General features: G+C 34.9%; 1 protein-coding gene, 1 long non-coding RNA gene and 1 other non-coding gene across 3 annotated transcripts; all 3 read left to right on the forward strand.

The window, feature by feature from the left end:
- Positions 1-6,322: 6,322 nt before the first annotated feature.
- On the forward strand, positions 6,323-6,428 carry LOC140869955 (small nucleolar RNA R71). Its single transcript, XR_012146942.1, has one exon. It is a non-coding gene; the product is annotated as a small nucleolar RNA R71 (small nucleolar RNA).
- A 5,259-nt stretch (positions 6,429-11,687) lies between these two features.
- Positions 11,688-13,845, forward strand: LOC140862349 (uncharacterized). Its single transcript, XM_073265368.1, has 3 exons — positions 11,688-12,317; positions 13,463-13,588; positions 13,684-13,845. Exons 1-3 carry the CDS (start codon positions 12,129-12,131, stop codon positions 13,843-13,845), a joined length of 477 nt encoding a protein of 158 aa, XP_073121469.1. The 5' UTR covers positions 11,688-12,128.
- A 340-nt stretch (positions 13,846-14,185) lies between these two features.
- Positions 14,186-14,916, forward strand: LOC140894741 (uncharacterized). Its single transcript, XR_012153921.1, has 3 exons — positions 14,186-14,263; positions 14,513-14,678; positions 14,824-14,916. It is a non-coding gene; the product is annotated as an uncharacterized lncRNA (long non-coding RNA).
- The last annotated feature ends 6,475 nt before the right edge of the window (positions 14,917-21,391 follow it).

A 21,391-nucleotide genomic window follows, 5' to 3' on the forward strand; every position in this document is an offset into this window, starting at 1 on the left:
TATCAGTCTCTATCAGTTACGAGCCAATAATATCACGATATATGGAATCAATATATCCATCTAGATGAAATATAGCATGACAATGGCCAATGAAAATTGATTTGAAATCAAGAATCAGATAGCATCAAAGGACATTGCTCAAAGTCGGATCGTCAAATAAAATAAATTCTGGACGACAATCTTTGCTAAGTGAAAACAACTCACTTGCATTTCAAACCTCGTGGTGAACAATTCAAATCAAGGTTAGATAAATCAAAGAATACAAGCCAAGGAAAAATAATCACATTGGTGATCCAAGTCCATATCAGCACTATTCCCAATATACCCCAAATCAAGGTTGACATCGTGGCTTTACGATGAGATATATACACACACTAATCAATTAGGACACCGTCCTAAGGCATATTCAGATAGTACAACAGGAACTCCAGATCACCAGAAAGAATTCAAATTGAAGGATTCAATTATTCAAAGTTCACCTCATTTCATATCAACGTCCAGAATTAGGTTTTATTACTCGATACTGAATAGCAAGAAGATTCAAAATTAAAATCATGCAATTCATCAATGAGTCAATATCATGCGAAGCAAGAAGTGCATGCATCAAATATCGTCAAATAATTAAAGAAAGGCTCAACTGTAACTGAATTCGCCATTGCTCTTCATATCAATCGTCACTACTTAAGCTAGGGACATCAAAATTCATTTTCTGATTCTCGAGGAGTAGAGGAGAAACATTTCAGATTCATTCTCCCATTTCATTCACTATCTTTTCGAGTCATTTTAGTTAATACATTTCCATGTAAAACCCAATCTTATCATCCGTCATGTAAAAGAAATATTACATCATTCAGTACATTTCAAGATATGTCAACTAGCTTTCATCTGGTTTGCATACTAACATCACTTCTCAAGATTCAATCAATTTAGCATAATCAACTCATCTCAGAGCTAAGTAGTTAAACAAAATCTGTATCTTCATCATCATACTGCTACAAGCATCCAATGTAATCCCAAGGACATCATAAATTCAATGCTTTACTTGGGTATATCTCAATGTTGAGCAAGAGGAATAAGTCGATTCATTTATTCAGGATAAAATGTTGCAAATCGCTAGCTTTTGTCTCCGAGTGTTTTACACATCATTCCAAAGCCTACAACTTATACCTGAATTAATCAAGTCAGAAGAATAGAAATTCCATTCAAAGCTGGCGGAGTCTTACCATATCTCAAAGTGCTGTAAATTTCTGACATTCTCCATATCGAGGAGTTATTATTATGCTAGAGATTCGAGGTTTTCTTACAAAATCAAGTCAAGTAGTGCTAATCAGCAAAATACTAAATCTTACCTTAATCCCAACTTAATAAATTCTCGAAGCTGATAGAGCAGCTCCCTCAATATAGAATGGTCTCCTTGTCATCTCAATCTCATGACAGCAATAGCCACAAGGCTCTTCCGCTTATACTGCAAGTGTATGGCGATGCGTTGTCATCTTCATGAGCTGAACATGCAGTCAATCTCATACAAATATCCACAATCTTTATGCCATAGTCAAGGTAGACATCACCTAATCAAGTTCTAAAATTCATAATCATTCGTTGTATTGCCTGACATTGTCGCATATATGTTCTTAAGAGTGTTCAGCCAACGGAGCAAATCAATAGGAGCTAAGTTCAATTTACCATTTCTCAATTCCACTAGCTCCTACACTGATTAATCAATGCAGTGATCTCCGTGGTACAAAATCACACTTGCTTTATTCTCATATAGCAAATTTATCAAATTTATCAACTCGATATTATGATCAACCTCATAATCCTCTCCTCATCAGCTTACCTCTGCTCAAGACTCAGTTCTGATGTCTGAATACAAATACACATGCTTCCACTTGATTCAAAGATTCAGGTAAGCATGTAAGGTCAAAGAATTCAAGTACACCTGCTTCCAATAACTTCAGATATTTAGGTAAATGTGATGGTTCAATATTAAAACATGCTTTTCAATTAAAACAGTATCATGTGATAAGTCCATAATACGGAAGCAAGTACCATACTAGCAATTAAAGCATGTAATTAAACATGTAGTTCAATAATATCATGCTAGAATACAAATAAGCAAGGAAGAAAACTCAATCTACCCCACTCACTAATCTTCTATCTTAGTCCAGACTTTTCTCGCTCTGATACCACCTGTTGTGGGGCCTCGGGATTCTAATCAAATCTTGGGGAAATTAATCACTAAACATGATTAATTAACAAAGGATCAAAGATAAATAGAACAAAAATATTTTTTTTTCAAACATGGGTGTGCTCGGTCGGTCAAAAATCGCCAACCGAGCGCCCCTATTTTTCCTCAAAAAAGCAGGCCAGATTTCGGGGCTGCGCTCGGTCCGTAAAAAATAGCGGATTGGGCGCTGCCTAGGCAGAAACATGACCTGATCTTCTACAGAAAAACTTGATCCTTCAACTCTTTTCAATTCATGGATTATCAAGTTTAAAACATGCATTGATCTATACAAGAAGTTATTATCATACTTCCAATCAATTGTTACATTTAACAAGAACTTAAAGTACATTAAAATAGCTACAAAATGCAAGAAGTAACAAGTGTTCTTCGCTAATCAAGTCATAAGTCTTCTAGCATATTTGGCAAGATCTAAACTCTACGTTTCTGCAATAAACCTGAGACACCACGTGCTAAGACTCTCTCCAGAGCTACCAATGTCATCTCCAACTAGCTCCTGCCCCACCTGTTGTCATGCACACATACAAAACAAGACAACAGCAGGATACACTCCGGTGAGAATATAATTCCCAGTATAAAAGACATATACATGCGTTAAAATATAAATATGTCGCATATATCAATTCGAAACATATCAATCAAGACTTCAAATCATACTTCAAAGAAAATATTTATTAGCGCGCTATCAAGAATTGATTCATATCAAATCACTGCCATCAAGATTCGTATCCGATCTTGACATGGATATCCATCTATCGTAGTCATATTTGACTCGAAAATAAGGTCCATCTGACCTTGGCAAAAGAATCAATTCAATTTTCTATATCATATCAAAATCAAAAGCAAAGATCCACTACCTGAGATGGATCAATAAATAAAGTTCTAATCAAGAACGAGTAAATATACAAGTATGTGATTTATCGGGACAACTCAAGAATCATCACTCCTGAGTATCGAATCCCTGAATATCGATGTCATCTTATACCTGTCATTCTGAATTCTGAAAGAGTTCCAAATCTGGACATATCACAAAGTTCTGCTCAAGTTCGTCATTTCAAGTTCATCATCTAATCTTCAAGGTAAAATTACTTCAACCTTGAACTATTCGATCTCGTTTTCCAAAAGCTAAAGTCTCGAGTCCGAATCGCTTCTTTAAAAATCTGAAATATAGCATATCAAGATATTTATATTAGCTACGAACTCACAAAAAAATCTGCTCAATCACATCTCAAACTTCAAGGCAAAACTAGTTACAAACTTTGCTCAATTCGTGGCCGATTCAAAATTTAGCTTCTTGAACTCGAAACATTCATATACAATTTGATATGTAGTGTAAATATGTTTCATATATCAGCAATCAACTCCTATCTAACTCAGCTCAAGCAATCTAACATCAAACTTGATCAAAGTCTTGAACCGACGGCATAACGATATAAAATCGGTAACTGAAACAATATCGAACTCGAATATCAATCTCATATTAGAATATATCATATAAAACCAGAAAGTATACATCCAAAATCTCAGTCTATCAGATATACAAGGGTTCGAATTAATGCTGGAAATCATAACAATTGTAAACGACATCCAATCTCCGAACCGATTTCGATATAACACTATATAGAAACTCAAGAACAATTATTCATAATCAATTCTGATTTCTCTAACTTCCAACAATAAAAAAATGCTGGAAATAAGCTAAAACTTACTCCAAATCGAAGCTCTTGTCGCAAGGATTCCGAAACTATGCTCGGTTCTAAAATCGGACAACCGGAGCATGAGATATCAGAGTTGGAAGATGAAGTTTAGCTTCAAAAATCTGATCTCTCGATTTTGGATGTTGTAAATCTGATATAATTCATCCATTCTATCAAATTATATACAACTCACACGTGTTATTTCCCACTTGCAAGGGAAATTGGACTTTGGTCCCTAAACTTGTGCATAATTGCAAATCAGTGCCCGGACAAACTATTTACTTCAATTTAAATTCTAAATAATTTAAAAATATTAGAATTTAAATCTAAACTCCATATATTCTCAAATTAAATAATCTCAGATCAAAATTAAATAATTTCGGACTTATCGCATTTTAGTCCTTGAACTTCTCTATATTTGCAAATTGATCCTTTCTCGGATTTCACCGAATTAAATCCTATTTCATTCTCGAAACTCAGAATTTAATTTATAAATTCCGTAAATATTTAATTCAAATATTTCCATATTTTAATTTCAGAATCTTGGAATTGAAATCTCAAAATTTGTAAATTCTCAAATTAAATATTTCCAACTCGAAAATTAAATCTCTAATTTTCATGAATGATCCAATTGATATTTTCTGAATTCGGAATTTAAATCTCAATTCCAGAATTAATAACTTAATCTTTCAGGGCCTTACAGGAGCACCATCAAGAAACACTTCTTGTTCACAAAGCTCAACGTCCTCTTCTTTCTCAACATCCTTATCTCCAACCAAACATCTCTCTAATGGATCATTAATTCCTACACATGTAAAAGGAGTATAAGAATCAATCACTTCAATGATTTTGCAAGTGCTTACCTCGCTTGGTCCTCTCATGGAATGATAGATGTTGAAGATTACAGCTTCGCCACCAACTCGAAGAGTGAGCTCTCCTTTGTGGACATCAATTAATGCTCTTGCAGTAGCCAAAAAGGGCCTCACAAAATCAAAGGAGCTTCCTCATCCTCATCCATGTTTAATATCACAAAATCTGCTGGAAATATAAACTTATCTACCTTCACCAAAATATCTTCCACAATTCCCCGTGGATATGTGATACTCATGTCAGCCAGTTGCAACGTGATGGTGGTCGCTTTTACTTCACCAAGCTCCAAAGCCCTATAGATAGAAGAAGACATTAAATTTATACTTGCTCATAAATCACATAAAGCTCAATTTACATGAGCACCACCAATATAACAAGGGTTAGTAAAACTCCCTGAATCCTTAAGCTTTTGTGGCAATTTCTTATGTAGAATAGCGCTGCACTCTTCAGTTAAATTCACCACCTCATTCTCTTGTAGCCTTCTCTTCTTGGACATCACATCCTTTATAAACTTAGCATAATTTGGAATTTGTTCCAAAGCATCTGCAAAAGGAATATTGATATGTATCTTTTTGAAAATGTCTAGGAACTTGGAGAACTGCTCATCCAATGCCTTCTTCTTGAACCTCTGTGGGTACGGAAGCTGTGGCTTGTACATCAGTTTTGGTTCAGGTTCATCCTTCTTCTCCTCATCTAGTATTTCCTCAACCACTGGATTCTCGATTTCCTTAGCTTTTTCACGCCTTTCTTCTCTTCCTTCAGCCCCTATTTTCTTTCCGCTCCTCAATTCTACAGCCTTGCATTGTTCTTTCGGGTTCACCTCTGTATTAATAGGAAATTGGCCTCTATTCTGATCCTTCAAATCATTCGCCAATTTCCCAATCTGAGTTTCCATGGATTTCATCATGGCACCCAAACTACACATGTCCGTCTCCATGCTGTCAAGTCGAGTCTCAGTTCTCGACATCCGCTTGCCAGATTCAGCAACAAAAGTAGATACCACATCCTCCAATGGCGGCTTCCCCTCACCCTTGTTTGTATTGAACCCCGGAGGAGGATTCAACACATTTTATTGTCGGAATAAGAAAAATTTTCATGGTTACGTAAGCCAGGGTGATAAGTATTTGGAACAGGGTTACCTCGATAACCTCCAGAGCCTCTGGGATTGATGTACTGAGCTTCCTCGGGTGGATGAGATTCTTCGATGGCAACCGACTCACCTGCTAGATCTGCTACACTCACCTTGTTCAATGCAACCACTTGTGTAGTGAAAACAGACAGTTGAGCAGAGATAGATGTGATAGGATCAATTGCATACACTCCAATAGACTTCTTGACTCCCATTCGTTCAGACGGCCATTGAAAACTATTAATAGTCATCTGTTCCAACATCTCATGAGCCTAAATAGAGTCCTTAGAAAAAATTGTACCCCCAGCAGCAGAGTCCACTGACATCCGGGTAGGCGTATTTAACCCATTATAAAATATCTCAATTTCTTCTCAATCCGCAAAATTATGATTAGGACAACGCCTCAGAAAGTCCTTGTATCTCTCCCATGCTTCATACAACTGCTCTGAGTCATGTTGCCTAAAAGTACTGATCTCAATCTTAAGCTGAGTGGACTTGGAAGGTGGAAAGTACTTCGCTAAAAATTTGACAGCCATATCCTCCCATGTAGTAATGCTTCCTAGAGGCAGTGACTGCAACCAACTCCTAGTCTGGTCCCTGAGAGAAAACGAAAATAAACGTAAGCGAATAATATCTTAAGGAACACCATTCATTTTTATCGTGTCAATGATTTCTAAGAAGGTTCTAAGATGTAAGTGGGGATCAAAAGTAGCGATCCCATTAAATTGGTTCTGTTGAACCATATTGATCAATGCCGGCTTCAGCTCAAAGTTGTTTGCATTTATAGTTCCTCGAGCAATTCCAGAGTAGTGAGCCTGGACTGTCGACCGGAAGTGATCTCTGATTGGCACCAAGGGACGTTTCTGTACGTTCTCTTTAGCCATTATATGTAGCTCTTCTTCTCTTCTCAGTTTTCTCAAAGCTCTTGCAGTGCGTTCGATCTCCGGATCAAACAGTAGAGAATTCGCGCTTCGAGATCTTTGCATACACTGCAAGTAAGAAGATAAAATTCAATTACTAACTAAAAATAAAAATAAGGAAAATTCTAAATTAAAATCTAGACTAATTTGTAACAAGACTAAATTAAAATTAACAATTTACTCCCCGGCAACGGCGCCAAAAACTTGTTGCGTAGTTTTGTGCCCGCAAGCGCACAGTGTAAAGTTTTAATAAAGTGTGAGTAGAGTATCGTTCCCACCAGGAGTAGTATTGATAATTATTAAGTACTTGTAATTAGAATAGTCTAAAATTTATCTTGAAAATTAAATAAGAAATTTTGTTGGCTGTCAAAACTAAATTAATAATAAATTTCAGCAAAGCATGCACACAATTTCCACAATTTTTCAATGAGATCAAATATAGTCTAAAGGATTATACTTCATCTGGTTTCAGCAACAAATACTATAGCGACCCTTAATTGATCCACTACCTAATCAGAGTTAATTAGCGCATGCAATAAATACTTAAAGCGTAAAGAGCGGGATATTTAAAATACAAAAAATTCAATCGGCAGAATACAATCGACGACAAAAATAGTGTATAAATACTCTTATAAAACCAAATCGAAAGTCTCACAAGCCCTACCGCTAAACTCTCACTGCAACAGGTAACAACCTCAACCCTGTTGCGAATCACCTGGACCGTCCAGCCTCAAACCTGCCCCGCCACAAGGTATCCCAAAAACACAAACACAGGGGCGTGAGCGACAACGCTCAATACGAAAGCAATGATATATAAACTAATATGAAGCAAACAAATGACTTTAAAATACTGGGTAAATCAGTCTACTCAGGGCGCCATGAATATATAGTACCGTGCTAAGAGAGCGACTCCGTGGGGTACTCGTATATTCTCCTATCAACTATATCATCAAAATCCACCGTCGTGGACGCTCTTAGTGATAGCAAAACCAGGGGTTGAGTCTCCCCTCCCCGACACGAATCCATAAGGAGTAACCCCTCACCGATGGAAACTGTCATGACTCACATCATACCAGATGCAGTCTACCGTAAAAACATGCATGTGCTAAAGCTGTAAAACATGGTAAAACACATAGCACATACTCATGCAACATATAAGAATATATATCATGCCGCCTATCTCGGTCAGTGTGAAGACCCGGATTCTAATCATCTAATCAAGAACTATTAATACAATCGAGCCAACAAAGAAACATTGAGCAAACAAATTTTTTTAAAAAGGAAACTCGCTCAAGCGAACGTGAACCGCACTCAAGAGAGCATCCCTCTTCCCGAGAACAATCAAGGTAGCTCACTCGAGCGGCATCATCACGCACTCGAGCGAGACCTGCACCGTATCAAGAATAAAAAGTCTGATCTCACTCGCTCGAGCGGGCAAAGCATGCGCTCGAGCGAGATAGTTGCTGGGACAAAATTCCAGAATCTGCTCTCACTTCCAAAACTCTACTCAATTTACAAATACAACTCCAAACATAATATAACATGCATTGATATCCCAAATCAACCATATATCATACAAGAAGTTCTAGAGTTATTCAAACTAGAAGAACATGCATCAGTTTTAGGTTTACAATACAAAAAAACAAAAAGTTCGAATTACAAATTCGACTTTTAAAACACCAATTCCTCACTCTATCATCACATCTCATCTAACCATGCGATCTCTGACTCGGTCCTGCCCCACCTGTTGCCATGCACACATACAAAACAAAACAACAGTCGGATGAACCAGTGAAAATAAATCCCAGTAAAAGAGACATAACAAATAACAAAGATTATATATCAATTCATGATATAAATGTGTATGCAATGGATGATTCATGAAATCTTCCTATCATCGAGATTCGTATCCGATCCCAATATCAAGATTCGTATCCAATCGTGATACTATAATCCAAACTCCTCGTAGTTCGTATCCGACTCGAGAGATAGATGAATGAATTCCATATAAACGATATGATCACATTCTCAATCAACACAAATAACACATAAGTATGTGGTTTTCGGGACTCGAGAATTCAATCAAAACTCGAGTATTCCATCCCATTCGAAACGATGTCGTCGTTTATCTTTCTCAAAGATTCCAAAGCTCCAATCTAGATAAACAAAAGATAAGTCAATTCAATATCTATTCGAATCTAATAAATCTTCAATAGAGAAATAATACGATACCGACTTCAATCTCTAATCAAACAAAAGTCCGCAACCCCGGAGTTCACTGGCTTCAACTCAATCTGTAAGGAGCGATAAAAGGATTGAATTAACATTCAACTTCAACGGAAACAACTCAACCAATTCAAAACAACCAAAATCCAAAACTCAAACCGGCGGCATAACGGCTATATTCTGATCAACCGAGAAATCACAACTCAACATACAAATCAAATAGAATATATATATATATATATATATATATATATATATATATATCAATCTTAATCTCAACTCAAATGATCCAAACACAACAAATCTCCAAACCCCCAATTTCAAAAAACACTATAAAATTCATAATAAATCCAATCATCGTTCTTTTCCTGATCCGTCTTCAAAATAACTTTATATGCTAGCTCATAAAATACATATCCAAAAATCATTCGATTCCAATATCATCCAAAATTTAAAGTATAACTGATCGAAGAAATACTTACGATAGAACGAAGCCCTCAATGTCGGGATCGCAAAACTAACTCTGGATTAAAATTCTGCCGGACGGATCGATCGACACAGAAGATTAAAATCTTGAAAATAGGCGTTCAAGTTCATCCATGTAGGGGGAGAGGCGTGAAGAGGATAAGGAAATGAGGGAGAAAGCCTTGTCATACCTTAAATAAAACCAAGTAAACTCTTTCCAAAAAAATTGCATTTTAGTCCCTGAAATTCAAAAATTGCAAAACAACCCCCGAATTTTTTAAACTCCGAATATCTCTAATAAATTCAATTAAGATAAATTTGGGGTGTTATAGTCAGTACTTGAGTACCTCTAACACTGCAGACAAATCCTAGCACCTCTGGTCTAGATCTCACGCCTACAAGTCCACTCTACTGCGACTACAATACAGACACCCATTGATATGGTGATATTGTCCTATATTTATTTGAGTTAATTTGTATAATTATGAGAATTTACATTGATTAAATGCATTGTATAGTTTCTAATTATTATTTTTGGTTTGATTTAGGAGAAAAAGGAGAATGAGCAAAAGGTAGATGATTTTGAGAGGAAAAGATGGAACAGCTATTGCGCAAGAATGAATTACGAAACAGCAATGATAAAAAACTATTTTTAATGCTATGGATATCCAAATCCGATCTCCACCGTTCGGAATGAAGTTTAAGATGTTTTGAAGCTGGTGTCCAAATTTCAGCTCAATCCGATGGCTAGATTTCGATATATGAAATTTTCAAAAACGTTGCGCGCTGGAAAAAAATGAGCTCGCTCAATCGGAAACTTTTGACCAATCGAGCGAGACCTGTGCTGTGGGAAAAAAATATTGGGACAGAAAGTTGCTTGCTCGATCGGTAACTTTTGACCGATCGAGCGAGACGTGAAGTTTGGGAATTATATTTTAATTAGAAAACTTTCTTGGGAAGGACTATATACTTTAAGTATAATCTAGAACCCGAGATTTGATCATCTTTAGACGGCTGAAGAGTGAAGAATAGGTCTGGCGGCTAGGTTTTATCTTCCTTGTTATTAGATTTAATTCTTCTCAGTTTTAGTTCTTGGTAGAGGAAGACGAATCCTTGAAGTTTATTTATCTTGTGAGATTTTGATTTTCATCGTTTAATTTTTATTTGAGTATCAAGATTTATTTGGGATTGGTTGATATGCTTGTATGTTTGATTGTTGGCTTGATCAACTGATAATTTTCTCATACAATCTACAGCTAAATGAGATATCAAATGCGTAATTCACTAGTAGAAAATCTGGAATATACTTCGCCAGTTTTTACTTCGGCAATTAATATTACCGAAGTAATATCCATCTATTTACTTCGAAAAAAAAAGTAACGAAGTAAAATTTATTTTAGACTTCGTCAAATAAAAAACACGGGCTTCAATTAAAATTTTAAGTTACATTTTACTTCGAATTATATAATTGATGAAGTAAAAAATGGCCAAATTAAATTTATAATGGATAATTGATGAAGTAATAGGTAGAATCGGTTCTTTTTTACTCCCGTTGCGTAGACAAGCCCATTCTCTCCTTTAGGGTTCCTCTCTCGATCTCTTTCTCGATCTCCATTCTCAATCCCTCCAGTCCACCGCAGCTCCGGAGAGGTCGAATGTGTCAGGAAAAGATTTATGGTCCTCTTGCAAAGGATTGTATTGGTTTTTGTTGGAAATCTGTGGTGTATACCTCAACATCGATTTCCATATTTTGAAACAAAATGGTATTGAAGATCAGTAGCTTCGATTTGAACCATGATTCACCATGTTTTATGCTCGTTTATGCCCAAACCGAACCCTGTTCCTGACCTGTTGCTCCGTGCGTCTTCTCCGGTGAGTTCCACAACTATTTCTTTTCGATTATTAGTGTTCTAGGTTGGTTTCAAAGCTCAAGTTAGTATTTGAGCCAAGTCCATAACTTTCTGCTCATTTTAGCTGCGATTTAGGTTCTCCGGCGAGCTGCCGCCACTCAACCACCATGGAACAAGTGATGTTCGGTTTCCATCCTTTTCTAGCTCTGATTCTTGAAGTTTTTAGGGTAGTTACAGCAAGGTTCCAGCCCTATTCTTGACTATAGTATGCTACCCGAAGGTTAGAAAATGGCCGCTCGATTTCGATTTTTGTCCCTTTTATGTCTCACTTATTTTAGTGTCGAACTAGGTAATGTGATATTGTTGGAAATTCTCAAGGTATTGGTCATTATTGGATTATTATGATGATTTGAGTGATAATTTGTACAAAAAATTTATGTGAAGCGATTCATTCTTGTTTCCACTGATTTTCCTCTTGGTTCCCTATTCTTGATTAAATTTGTTATTAGTGCATCTGACAGAGATATTTCAACTTGAACACCAGTCTTTTTATGACTTGTGTTTTCATTTATACTCTGTAAGTTTTTAATTTGCTGTGTTGTCCTTTCTGTTTCTTGTTTTACAAGTTCATTTCACGGATATAGTTTTTTAGATCTGAAGTCAAATTGATAGATTCTGTGATTCATTTGCTACTTCCATAATATTGTTTCTCTTTGTTTTTCAGTGATGTTTCTAATTTACGATATCCGTATGATCCTTGCTATTTTTTTCGAGTACTTTATGACAGCCGTGATGTTTACTTCTGCTTTGAAATACAACAAGTTTATGGGCCCAGTTCCGGGAGCCACTAGCTTCCCTCAAGTCATTCAAACTGCAGCAACTTTCAATGTATCCCTGTTTGAAGCCATTGGGAGGGTAATGTTGTATTCTTTTTTACTAGCTTTGATATTTTATCATCTTTCTTTAAGTATCTTCATGTTTTTTAGGCTATCTTGGTTGTATTTGTGGTGATATGCTGAATTGGATTTCTGAAAAGAACATCCCTCCAGTGTGTATTAGTTTATTTTTTTAGTTCAATTTCGACTAAATTTCGGATATTGAGTTCTTTCTCTATGGGTTCTTGGTTCCAGGAAGATTGCCTTAGCAAAAGGTGCAGATGTAATTCTCTTTTGCATCAATGTCTTCTTATTCACCGCAAGAATTTTACAATTATGAAACTTGTGGGTTTAGTTTGTGCTGGTTGGGGTGGTTGGACTAAATTTATGTATCTTTAATCCATCCTTTGCCAAGTTTTCAGTTGCATTGTTTCTTTTAGCCATAAATGTATTCAGATATAATTGTACAATAATGAAACTTATGGGTTTAGTATTTAGATATAATTGTACTACTGGAAAAGGACGGTTAGGTTTTATTTTTAGTTTATATCTTGAAATAGTAATGATCGATATAATTTTTTGTGGAGAATCCAAAGGGAATGACGTTGTTGGTTTTACCACTGTGATTAGTGAAATTTGAATGAATTACTAAACCTACAGGTTTAACACTGGAATACCCTGATAAAACCAATTATTATTGTCACTGTATACCAATATATGCACTTTTTATTGTAAAATACATTACCTCATCACCACCATGCTCCATTAGGTTGAATTAGAAATCTTGAAGGATAACTTGTTGATGTGTTTAGAATGTAATGCAATTAGTTGCTTTGATTTTTCTGGAATACGAAGGTATGCTGTCAAGTGTCAATAGAAAGAGATGAAAATCAAAGGATATGTTTGATGGTCATTATAAAGAGTATCTGAATATTCTCAAGAGGATTAATGTATTTTATATCTGAAAGAGTTTACATCAACATTTCTATATCTATTTCATTTGGAGATTTTGGAATAAACAGAGAATAAATTATGTCTCTTTTCGTTTATATCATTACTTTGGCCAAAAGTTACCTTACAGTGATATATGATATTACCTATAATCATATCTTTCTTCACGGTTTAGGATCAGCTATATGTTTTTATCACTTGTTCATTGAATTTATATGGACTCGTATTTTTCAGGTTGGATTTATAGTCACATCATGCCTTCTCAATGAGAATCATGATTTTTTTAGACTAGCAATTAATACAGTGCGGGATGATATTATCGGGCGTAATGAGACTTTTCAGTGTCTAGCTTTAACATTGGTATGCCTAGATCTCCTCTTCTCTCTCTGTATACCATGTTCTTTGAATTTGATTTTTTTGCCCTTTACTTTGTCCAATCCCGTCATTTTGTTCAGGTTGGAAATATTGGTGGGAGAGAATTTGCTGAATCCCTAGCTCTTGATGTTCAAAAATTACTCGTTATTGAATACCAATTTGAAGGATCCATGTTGATGCAGCTATTCAATGATGCTAAACTTTTATCTTGCTCCAGATTTCTAGTAGTGTCAGACCACTAGTGAGGAAGAAGGCAGTGTTATGCCTATTGCGCCTCTACAGAAAAAATCCTGATGAGATGAATGTTGATGGTTGGTAAAATAAATATATGCCACTAATTTTGTTATGTTACTGATTTAGAGCCCGTTTGGATTTTGTAGAGATTTTTTAATCTAGACTATGTTTGGGCGCCCGAAAGAGCTGCAATAATTTGCTTCACCTCAGGTATAAGTTGTCTCCTTTTTTATTCATCTGTCAGTGTGTTGATTCTAGACTCTAAGCCGAAAACTCGATCGACTTCTTACTTAGATCATCATTGTTTTGTTTTTCTTGATTCCCATAGGTACCACGGGACGACCAAAAGGAGCTACCATAACCCATTCAGCTTTAGTTGTGCAGTCCCTCGCAAAAATAGCGATAGTTCGCTACGACCATAACGATGTAGGAATTTCTCTTCACCGATATATTATGTGTAGGAAAAAAAGTGAATTTGTGGATTTATGAATATTCGTCGTTGTTTGTATGGATGATTTTATGAATCTTATCAATAATTTTTAGTTTTAGATATTGTGGTATTGTTGTTGTCTATTACTTGTACACTAGGGTACTCAATTTAGAGGCCCACAACCAATTGGACAGGTAATGAATTTAATACTGGTTCCATGATTTTTGTTTTTTTTTTTATTTCAGTGAATATAACTTCAATGGATATATGGCGCCGGAATATGCAATGCATGACCAGTTCTCCATTAAATTGGATGTGTTCAGCTTCGGAGTTCTGATATTTGAAATTTTGACCGGACAAAAGAATAACTCTTTTAGGAATGAGTAGAAACTAGAAGACCTGCTAAGTTCGGTGAGTAAAATCCAGAAACTTACTTATGATATTGTTTGTTTTAGCACCTAAATTCAAATTATATAAATGTGTCAAATCTTTGCATTCTAAGTTTGTTGCAAGTATTAGTTACTGATAAAGGATATATGTCTTTGGATTGATTCAGGCTTGGAGGCATTGGCATGAGAGAACACCTGCAAATATGATAGATCATATGTTGAAGGATGGATTAATGTATAGTTTTTTTCCTTAGTGTTTATAGAGTTAGAATTTGATTATTTTTTATAGATGCACTTTTAGTTTTGTGGAAATACTTGTGGGTTACATGCATATTTTTTGGTTAATTTGGTGGATATAATTGTGAATTTATGGATGTTCGTTGTTTTGAGATGAATAATTTATGAACCTCATTAGTCTATTTTATGTTTCAAAAATATATTTATATTGTGTAATTATTGTTAATGTAGTGGAACGGCAATTTCACTAATCGACAAAGAAAAATAATGCCTTTTACTTCGTCAATTAATGAAATTGTCGAAGTAAAAGATATGCTTATACTTCGGCAATGATAGTAATTGACGAAGAAAAATAATGTCTTTTACTTCGTCCATTAGTGAAATTTCCGAAGTAAAAGACTTTCTTCTACTTCGTCAATTATTATCATTGCCGAAGTATAAGCATATCTTTTACTTCGGCAATTTCATTAATCGACGTAAATGATTTTCTTTTACTTCGTTAATTAATGAAATTGCTGAAGTAAAAGATATGTTTTTACTTTGGCATCGGCCCAATCCTGAACCGGTTTTGGTTCCATGAACCGACCAAAAACTTCGGCAATTTCATGGCTACGACTTCGGTTATAACGCGAAGTAAAAAAGGACCTATTACTTCACGTGACATTACTTCGGTAATTATCTATCTACGACTTCAGTTAATAACCGAAGTCTTTTGCGACTTTTCTACTAGTGATTGTTTGATCCCTCTAATTTGCGAAGCAACTGCGATTAATAATTTCCGCTTGTGATTTGTTAATTCCTAAGAACATCTCTTGACTAGATTAAATACAATCGCTTGTGCTTGTGTTGTTTAACTTCATCAATTTCACTAGTTTGAATGCTACCTTGGATTTAAATCTTAATCGCTTGTATTTTGGTAAATTCATTGGTAAGGTTGTAGTCGATGATTGGTAGAGCTTAGTCGTGTCACGCCCAAATTACCCAACTCAAATCAGATAACAAAGTATGCAGTAGTATGAGTAGGGATCGTTCCCACGAGAAAAGTGAAATTTAAATAGTGTTCTTAAAATACTGAAAATAATAAAAGAGGTTTGTTGGATTTTATAAACTACTATGCAAAAATTAAAATAATAAAGATCAATAAACTAACGAGACTTGATATCAATCGACTACACCCTTCAAATTATTCATTCGATCATCGATTCCCTAAAAATAATTAATTCACATTGAATATTCATCATTGAAAATTTAATTCTTGCTTCACCTTAATTTTAGTTAACTAGAAACCAGCGTTCTAAGTTAACCCTTACCCCCATAAATTAACCCAATACCAGCGATTAGATTTAAATCCACGACATCATTCAAATGAGTAAAACTGATGAATCTAGACAAAACAAATACCAGCGATTGTATTTAATCTAGTCAATTGTTGTTCCTATGATTTAACAAATTCAACATCAGAAAATATTAATCATAGTTGCTTCAAAAATCAGATGATTCAAACAATTACGGATTTGAATTCTAATTTAGCGATAGATTGTATAGCAAAATCCTAAGGTGATCAATCCTAAAATCTCACATACAAGCATGTCAATCAATCCAAAACAACTCTTGATACGCAATTTGAAATTAAACAATAGAAAACTGAATCTCACAAATGAAATAACTCAAGGGTTCATCTTTCTCAACCAAGTACTAAAACTTAGCCACAAATATTCATGAATTCTTTAAAAAATTTCATGAAATAAAATTAAATCTAATAAAAGAAGAAGAAAAACCTAGCCGCCAATATGTTTCTCACGATCCAAGCCGTCTAGAATATCTTCTTAATGATCATCAGACTCCAAGATTTGAGATATATATTTTAATTAAGGCTAGAGTCCTTAAAAATAAAAATTTCTTAATTACAGATTTTTTCCAAAACAACACGTCTCGCTCGATCGGTAAAATGTTACCGATCGATCGAGAGTCTTTTACTAATCCTACTATTTTGAAAATTCCACGAGCCCGCTCGATCGGTCAAATGTTGCGGATCGATCGGCCGAAATTCCAGAGCCTACTGTCCTTAAAATATAAGGTGGCCGCTAGATCGGTAACATCTTACAGCTCGATCGAGCACTTTCTTCAAAAATGCTTCAACATTTCTCTTGCTCCATAGTTCAATCCAAGCATCCACCATAACGCACAAACTAACCAACAAACCAGGAAAGAAATTATGCATACACAAAATACGCAATACGAACAAAACACATAAGTAAAACACATAAAAAAAATGTAAAACAACAACAAAATGAGACTAAAATATGCAAAAACACAACTATCAAATACCCCCACACTTACTCGTTACTCGCCCTTGAGTAAGTTATGAAAAAAAAATTAAACAGAACAAACAAAAACACATAAGCAACGACGATCATGCATAACCTAGCCTCAGACAAGTCTCCCCACAAAAACAAGTGCACAAGTACTCTCGATCATCAATGATACACCTTCAGTCGAATGAGAACGTGCGTGTGTGACATGTTACCCCAGCTACATGCAACTTCAAAAGACAAAGTTTCAAGACTGTTCGCCGGCCTACGACAATTCAGTGCAAGTCTCACAATCAAGAACCCTCCTCTCAACAATCCTTTAACACAACACAACTCTCTTGAGATATACTTACGCACCATCGGATTTTGCACTCGACAATTTTAAAGTCCCAATAATTACCCGCAGACTTAGCTATAACTAGATAGGATTAGAATTTTAATCAACTCGTCTATAGCCCGGATGGAACTACAACCCCATTTACATCCGCATACTTAGCCACAAACAAGACGAATAGGATTTCAAATATCTCGCTCACAACCCGGATGGAGTCAATTGCATTTTTTTTATAAACATGGCATAAACATTTTTTTTAAAAGGTGCGCCCAAGAGTGTATGTTCCATATCAAAAAAATCATAAAGACTCAAGAACTATCATGTTCCACAAATACCTATCATTGTGCAATGGTCCAACAGACATCCACAATATCTAATACATCGCTACGTTTCATCGATTAAATATGTGTGCTTAAGAATATTCAACAATCAACCTAAGATTTCTCATATCCAACCAAGAGTAAAATTTTTCAAAAAAAAATTCATTTTTTTCAACTATCTCATCATAGGCTAAAATATCATCCCCAACTCATGCATTCGAACAACACAAACAACACAAACAACGACACAACAAATCACAAACTAAATGCACTAACATATCAAAACAAATGCAACAGTATGAATGTATGAACGCACCCCCCACACTTAAATGAAGCATTGCCCTCAATGCATCAAAACACAAAACACAATGCAATGCAAAAATGTAAAACGAAACTCCCCTGGTTTTAGTGTTGGCACTGTCCTCTTCAACGTCTGACAGTATCACGGAAGAATCATATTGAAACTTTGACGGCGGAGGTGGCGGCATTCGGTTTCTGAAAACAACAAAAATAAAACGCAAAAACAAAATGAAAGATAAAAACTAAAAAAACACTGGGTTGCTTCCCAGTCAGCGCCTCTTTTTACATTCGTCGGCCCGACTGCATTCGCCTTTGACTCATGGTGGTTCATATCTAGTTTTTCTAACCACCTTAACCCACTTGCGCAGTTTTGCAGTAATTTGTGGTCTTTTCTTCCTCTGCTTCGCTGTCCTGGATACCTTCTTATGTTCTTGCGACAAGTTATTAATGACATCAAGATTATTAACAACACTGTCACAATCAGGAATTTGCAGGGTATCAAAAATATGAAACTTAACAACCTCCCTATCAAACTCCATAGTGAGAGTGCCATTGTTAACATCTATGATGGACTTCGAAGTTTTCAAAAATGGTCTTTCTAGCAAAATTGGACTATTCAAATCATTATTTTTCATATCAAGCACATAGAAATCAGCAGAAAAAACCAAATTACCAACTTGCACAAGAACATCTTCTAACAAACCCCTAGGATAAATAGTAGATCTATCAGCCATTTGGATAACGATTGCAGTTTCAGTCAAAGGCCCAAGATTTAAGGAAGCATAAACAGATTATGACATGACATTAATCGATGCTCCTAAATCTAGCATGACCATATCAAGCTGAACATCTCCTATTTTACAAGGAATAGAAAACATGTCTAGGTCCTTGCATTTTGTAGGTACCTTTCTTTGTATCACAGCAGAGACCTGTTCTCCTAGTTCAACTTTCTGACACTCCTTTAATTTTTGTTTTCTCTTCACAGTACACAATTCTTTTAAAAATTTAGCATAACGAGGTACTTGTTTGATAATATCTAAAAATGGAATATTGACCTCACATCTACGAAAAATTTCATACATCCCCTTAATTCCTTCATCCCTCCTAGATTCTTTCAATGCTAAGGAAAAAAGGGGCTACATGTTTATATTCAGAGAGGGAAGGGAACTTATCTTTTGGTGCTTCTTGAATTATTTTATTCTCCTCCACCTTGGATTCCTCCACCTCTTCCTTCTTTGCAGGTGTTTGTATCATCTCTTCATGAACCTTTAACTCTCTTCCACTCCTCAAGGTGATCGCACTCACATTCTCCTTTGGATTCACCACTGTTTGGGACAAAAAAGCATTGGAATGTTGAGATTCCAATTTGTTGATTGCAGTGGCGAGTTGCCCCATCTGAGTATTCAAGTTCTGGATACTTGCTCGGTTTCCTGTTGGTTATTGTAAATTATATGTTGTAATATATATCATTTGTGCTCTAAAAAAACAAATAATAATATTCCAATTGAATCAAGCATCTGCAATCTCGGCACTTCAGTAATATTTGAGAACATCACGTCATTGATTTATTTTTTATTATGAAGAAATGGCAATATGCTGATTCAACATATATAAAAACAAAATAAATAAGAAAATTTTTATGGCAATTTCCTGATTCAACATATACGAACACAAAATAAATATGAAATTTTTTAATTTTTTGAAATTCAATTAACATGTTTACCCTAGAATTTAGATCAGAAAGGAGAGTAGAAGAACACACCAAACAAATAAAATTGGTTTTCCGTAGAGATTGACCCACGAGTAGTTGAACAAAATTTGAGAGTTTCTTCTTTGTGTAGACGAATTTCGGAATTTTCGTAGGATTTTTGCGGATTTCAGAGATGATTGTGTAGAAGTAGAAGTAAATAAGCGATCCCACGATCTGATAACACGATCTGAGAAGAAGAAGGAGATGATTTTTTATTTGTTTTCGGTCATACCATTGTGAGTGTCTTACAAAGCGTGAGGATTTAATTGGTTGGGCCATACCAAACTTACCAAGTGGTTTATATGTGGGGGTGAGGCTTTATAAAATAGAAAGAGATATGTTTGAAAAAACAGAACGTTTTAGTAAACATAATAAAGTGCAATTACTCTTAAAAAAAATAAATAAAGTGCAGTGATTGTCCTGCTTATTCCTTCATTGCCAAAATAAATGTTATGTCTTAAAATATCAACTAAACCAACATACATGTCAGTTCAATGATAATACAGAATGAACTTATAAATTGATGAGCATTTTCCCATTAACATAATTTGAGTATAAACACTAATTATAATAAACCTATTTTACAGATAAATTAGTAGCTAGCTAGTAAATTATTGAAAAAAGAGTAGCCCCATATCAACGTAGTAAATAGTTTTTTTTTTAAAAAAGTTAAACGACCTAAACAAAGCAAATAAGAAGACATTGATCTTGAGAATAAAATTAAAGAAGATTGAATACATACATGGAGAGGAAGTTATATGAGTCATTGGCTACTAACTACTAAGTACAGGTTTAATGGCTTTCTGCTTTGATCTCTCATGTTCTTCTCAGCCACTTCTTAGGTCTTTATCTGCAATTTTTGAGTAAAAATTAATTATAATCCCTCAATTCATACGCATTCATTCAAAATCCATCAGACTTTTTGCGAATATTGACATGTTCTTCCATGGGTTTCGAGCATCCAATTTCGTGGGTGGAAAATAAATAGAATTTGTTGGGAGGCAAAAAAGCGGTTATGGTTTCCTTCCATCTCGTCTACGATGACCGAAAAGAAAATTGACAGTTTCTTTTCTAAAAGAAGATAACGTTATGAGGGGCAAAGGTGGTAAAAACAATTGGTGTGTCACTAACCAACTAAAGTAGTTTGTATATAGTGCTCAATCTTTATAATATTGTATATATATATATGTTAATATTTTATTATTCATATATCTTTCAACTTGTTTATGATTTTTAAAAAAGTTTGAACATCAATCATGCTAGTAATGAAACAAAATTTTAATATATCAATATCGTTATAAATATTTTATATATTCAATAGTGAATGTAATTCAATAATTAAATTGTATTTTATAAAAAATTTCATGAAAATTTGATGTGTTAATGAATAAAATATTTTTCTCTTTAAACTTGAATAATTGTTTTATATTTTATAAAGTATAAATTTTTGAATTTGATAATGTACATAATTATATATTTACT

The sequence above is a fragment of the Henckelia pumila genome, chromosome 4 (genome assembly GCF_033568475.1).
Source record: "Henckelia pumila isolate YLH828 chromosome 4, ASM3356847v2, whole genome shotgun sequence".
Taxonomy (NCBI): Eukaryota; Viridiplantae; Streptophyta; class Magnoliopsida; order Lamiales; family Gesneriaceae; genus Henckelia; species Henckelia pumila.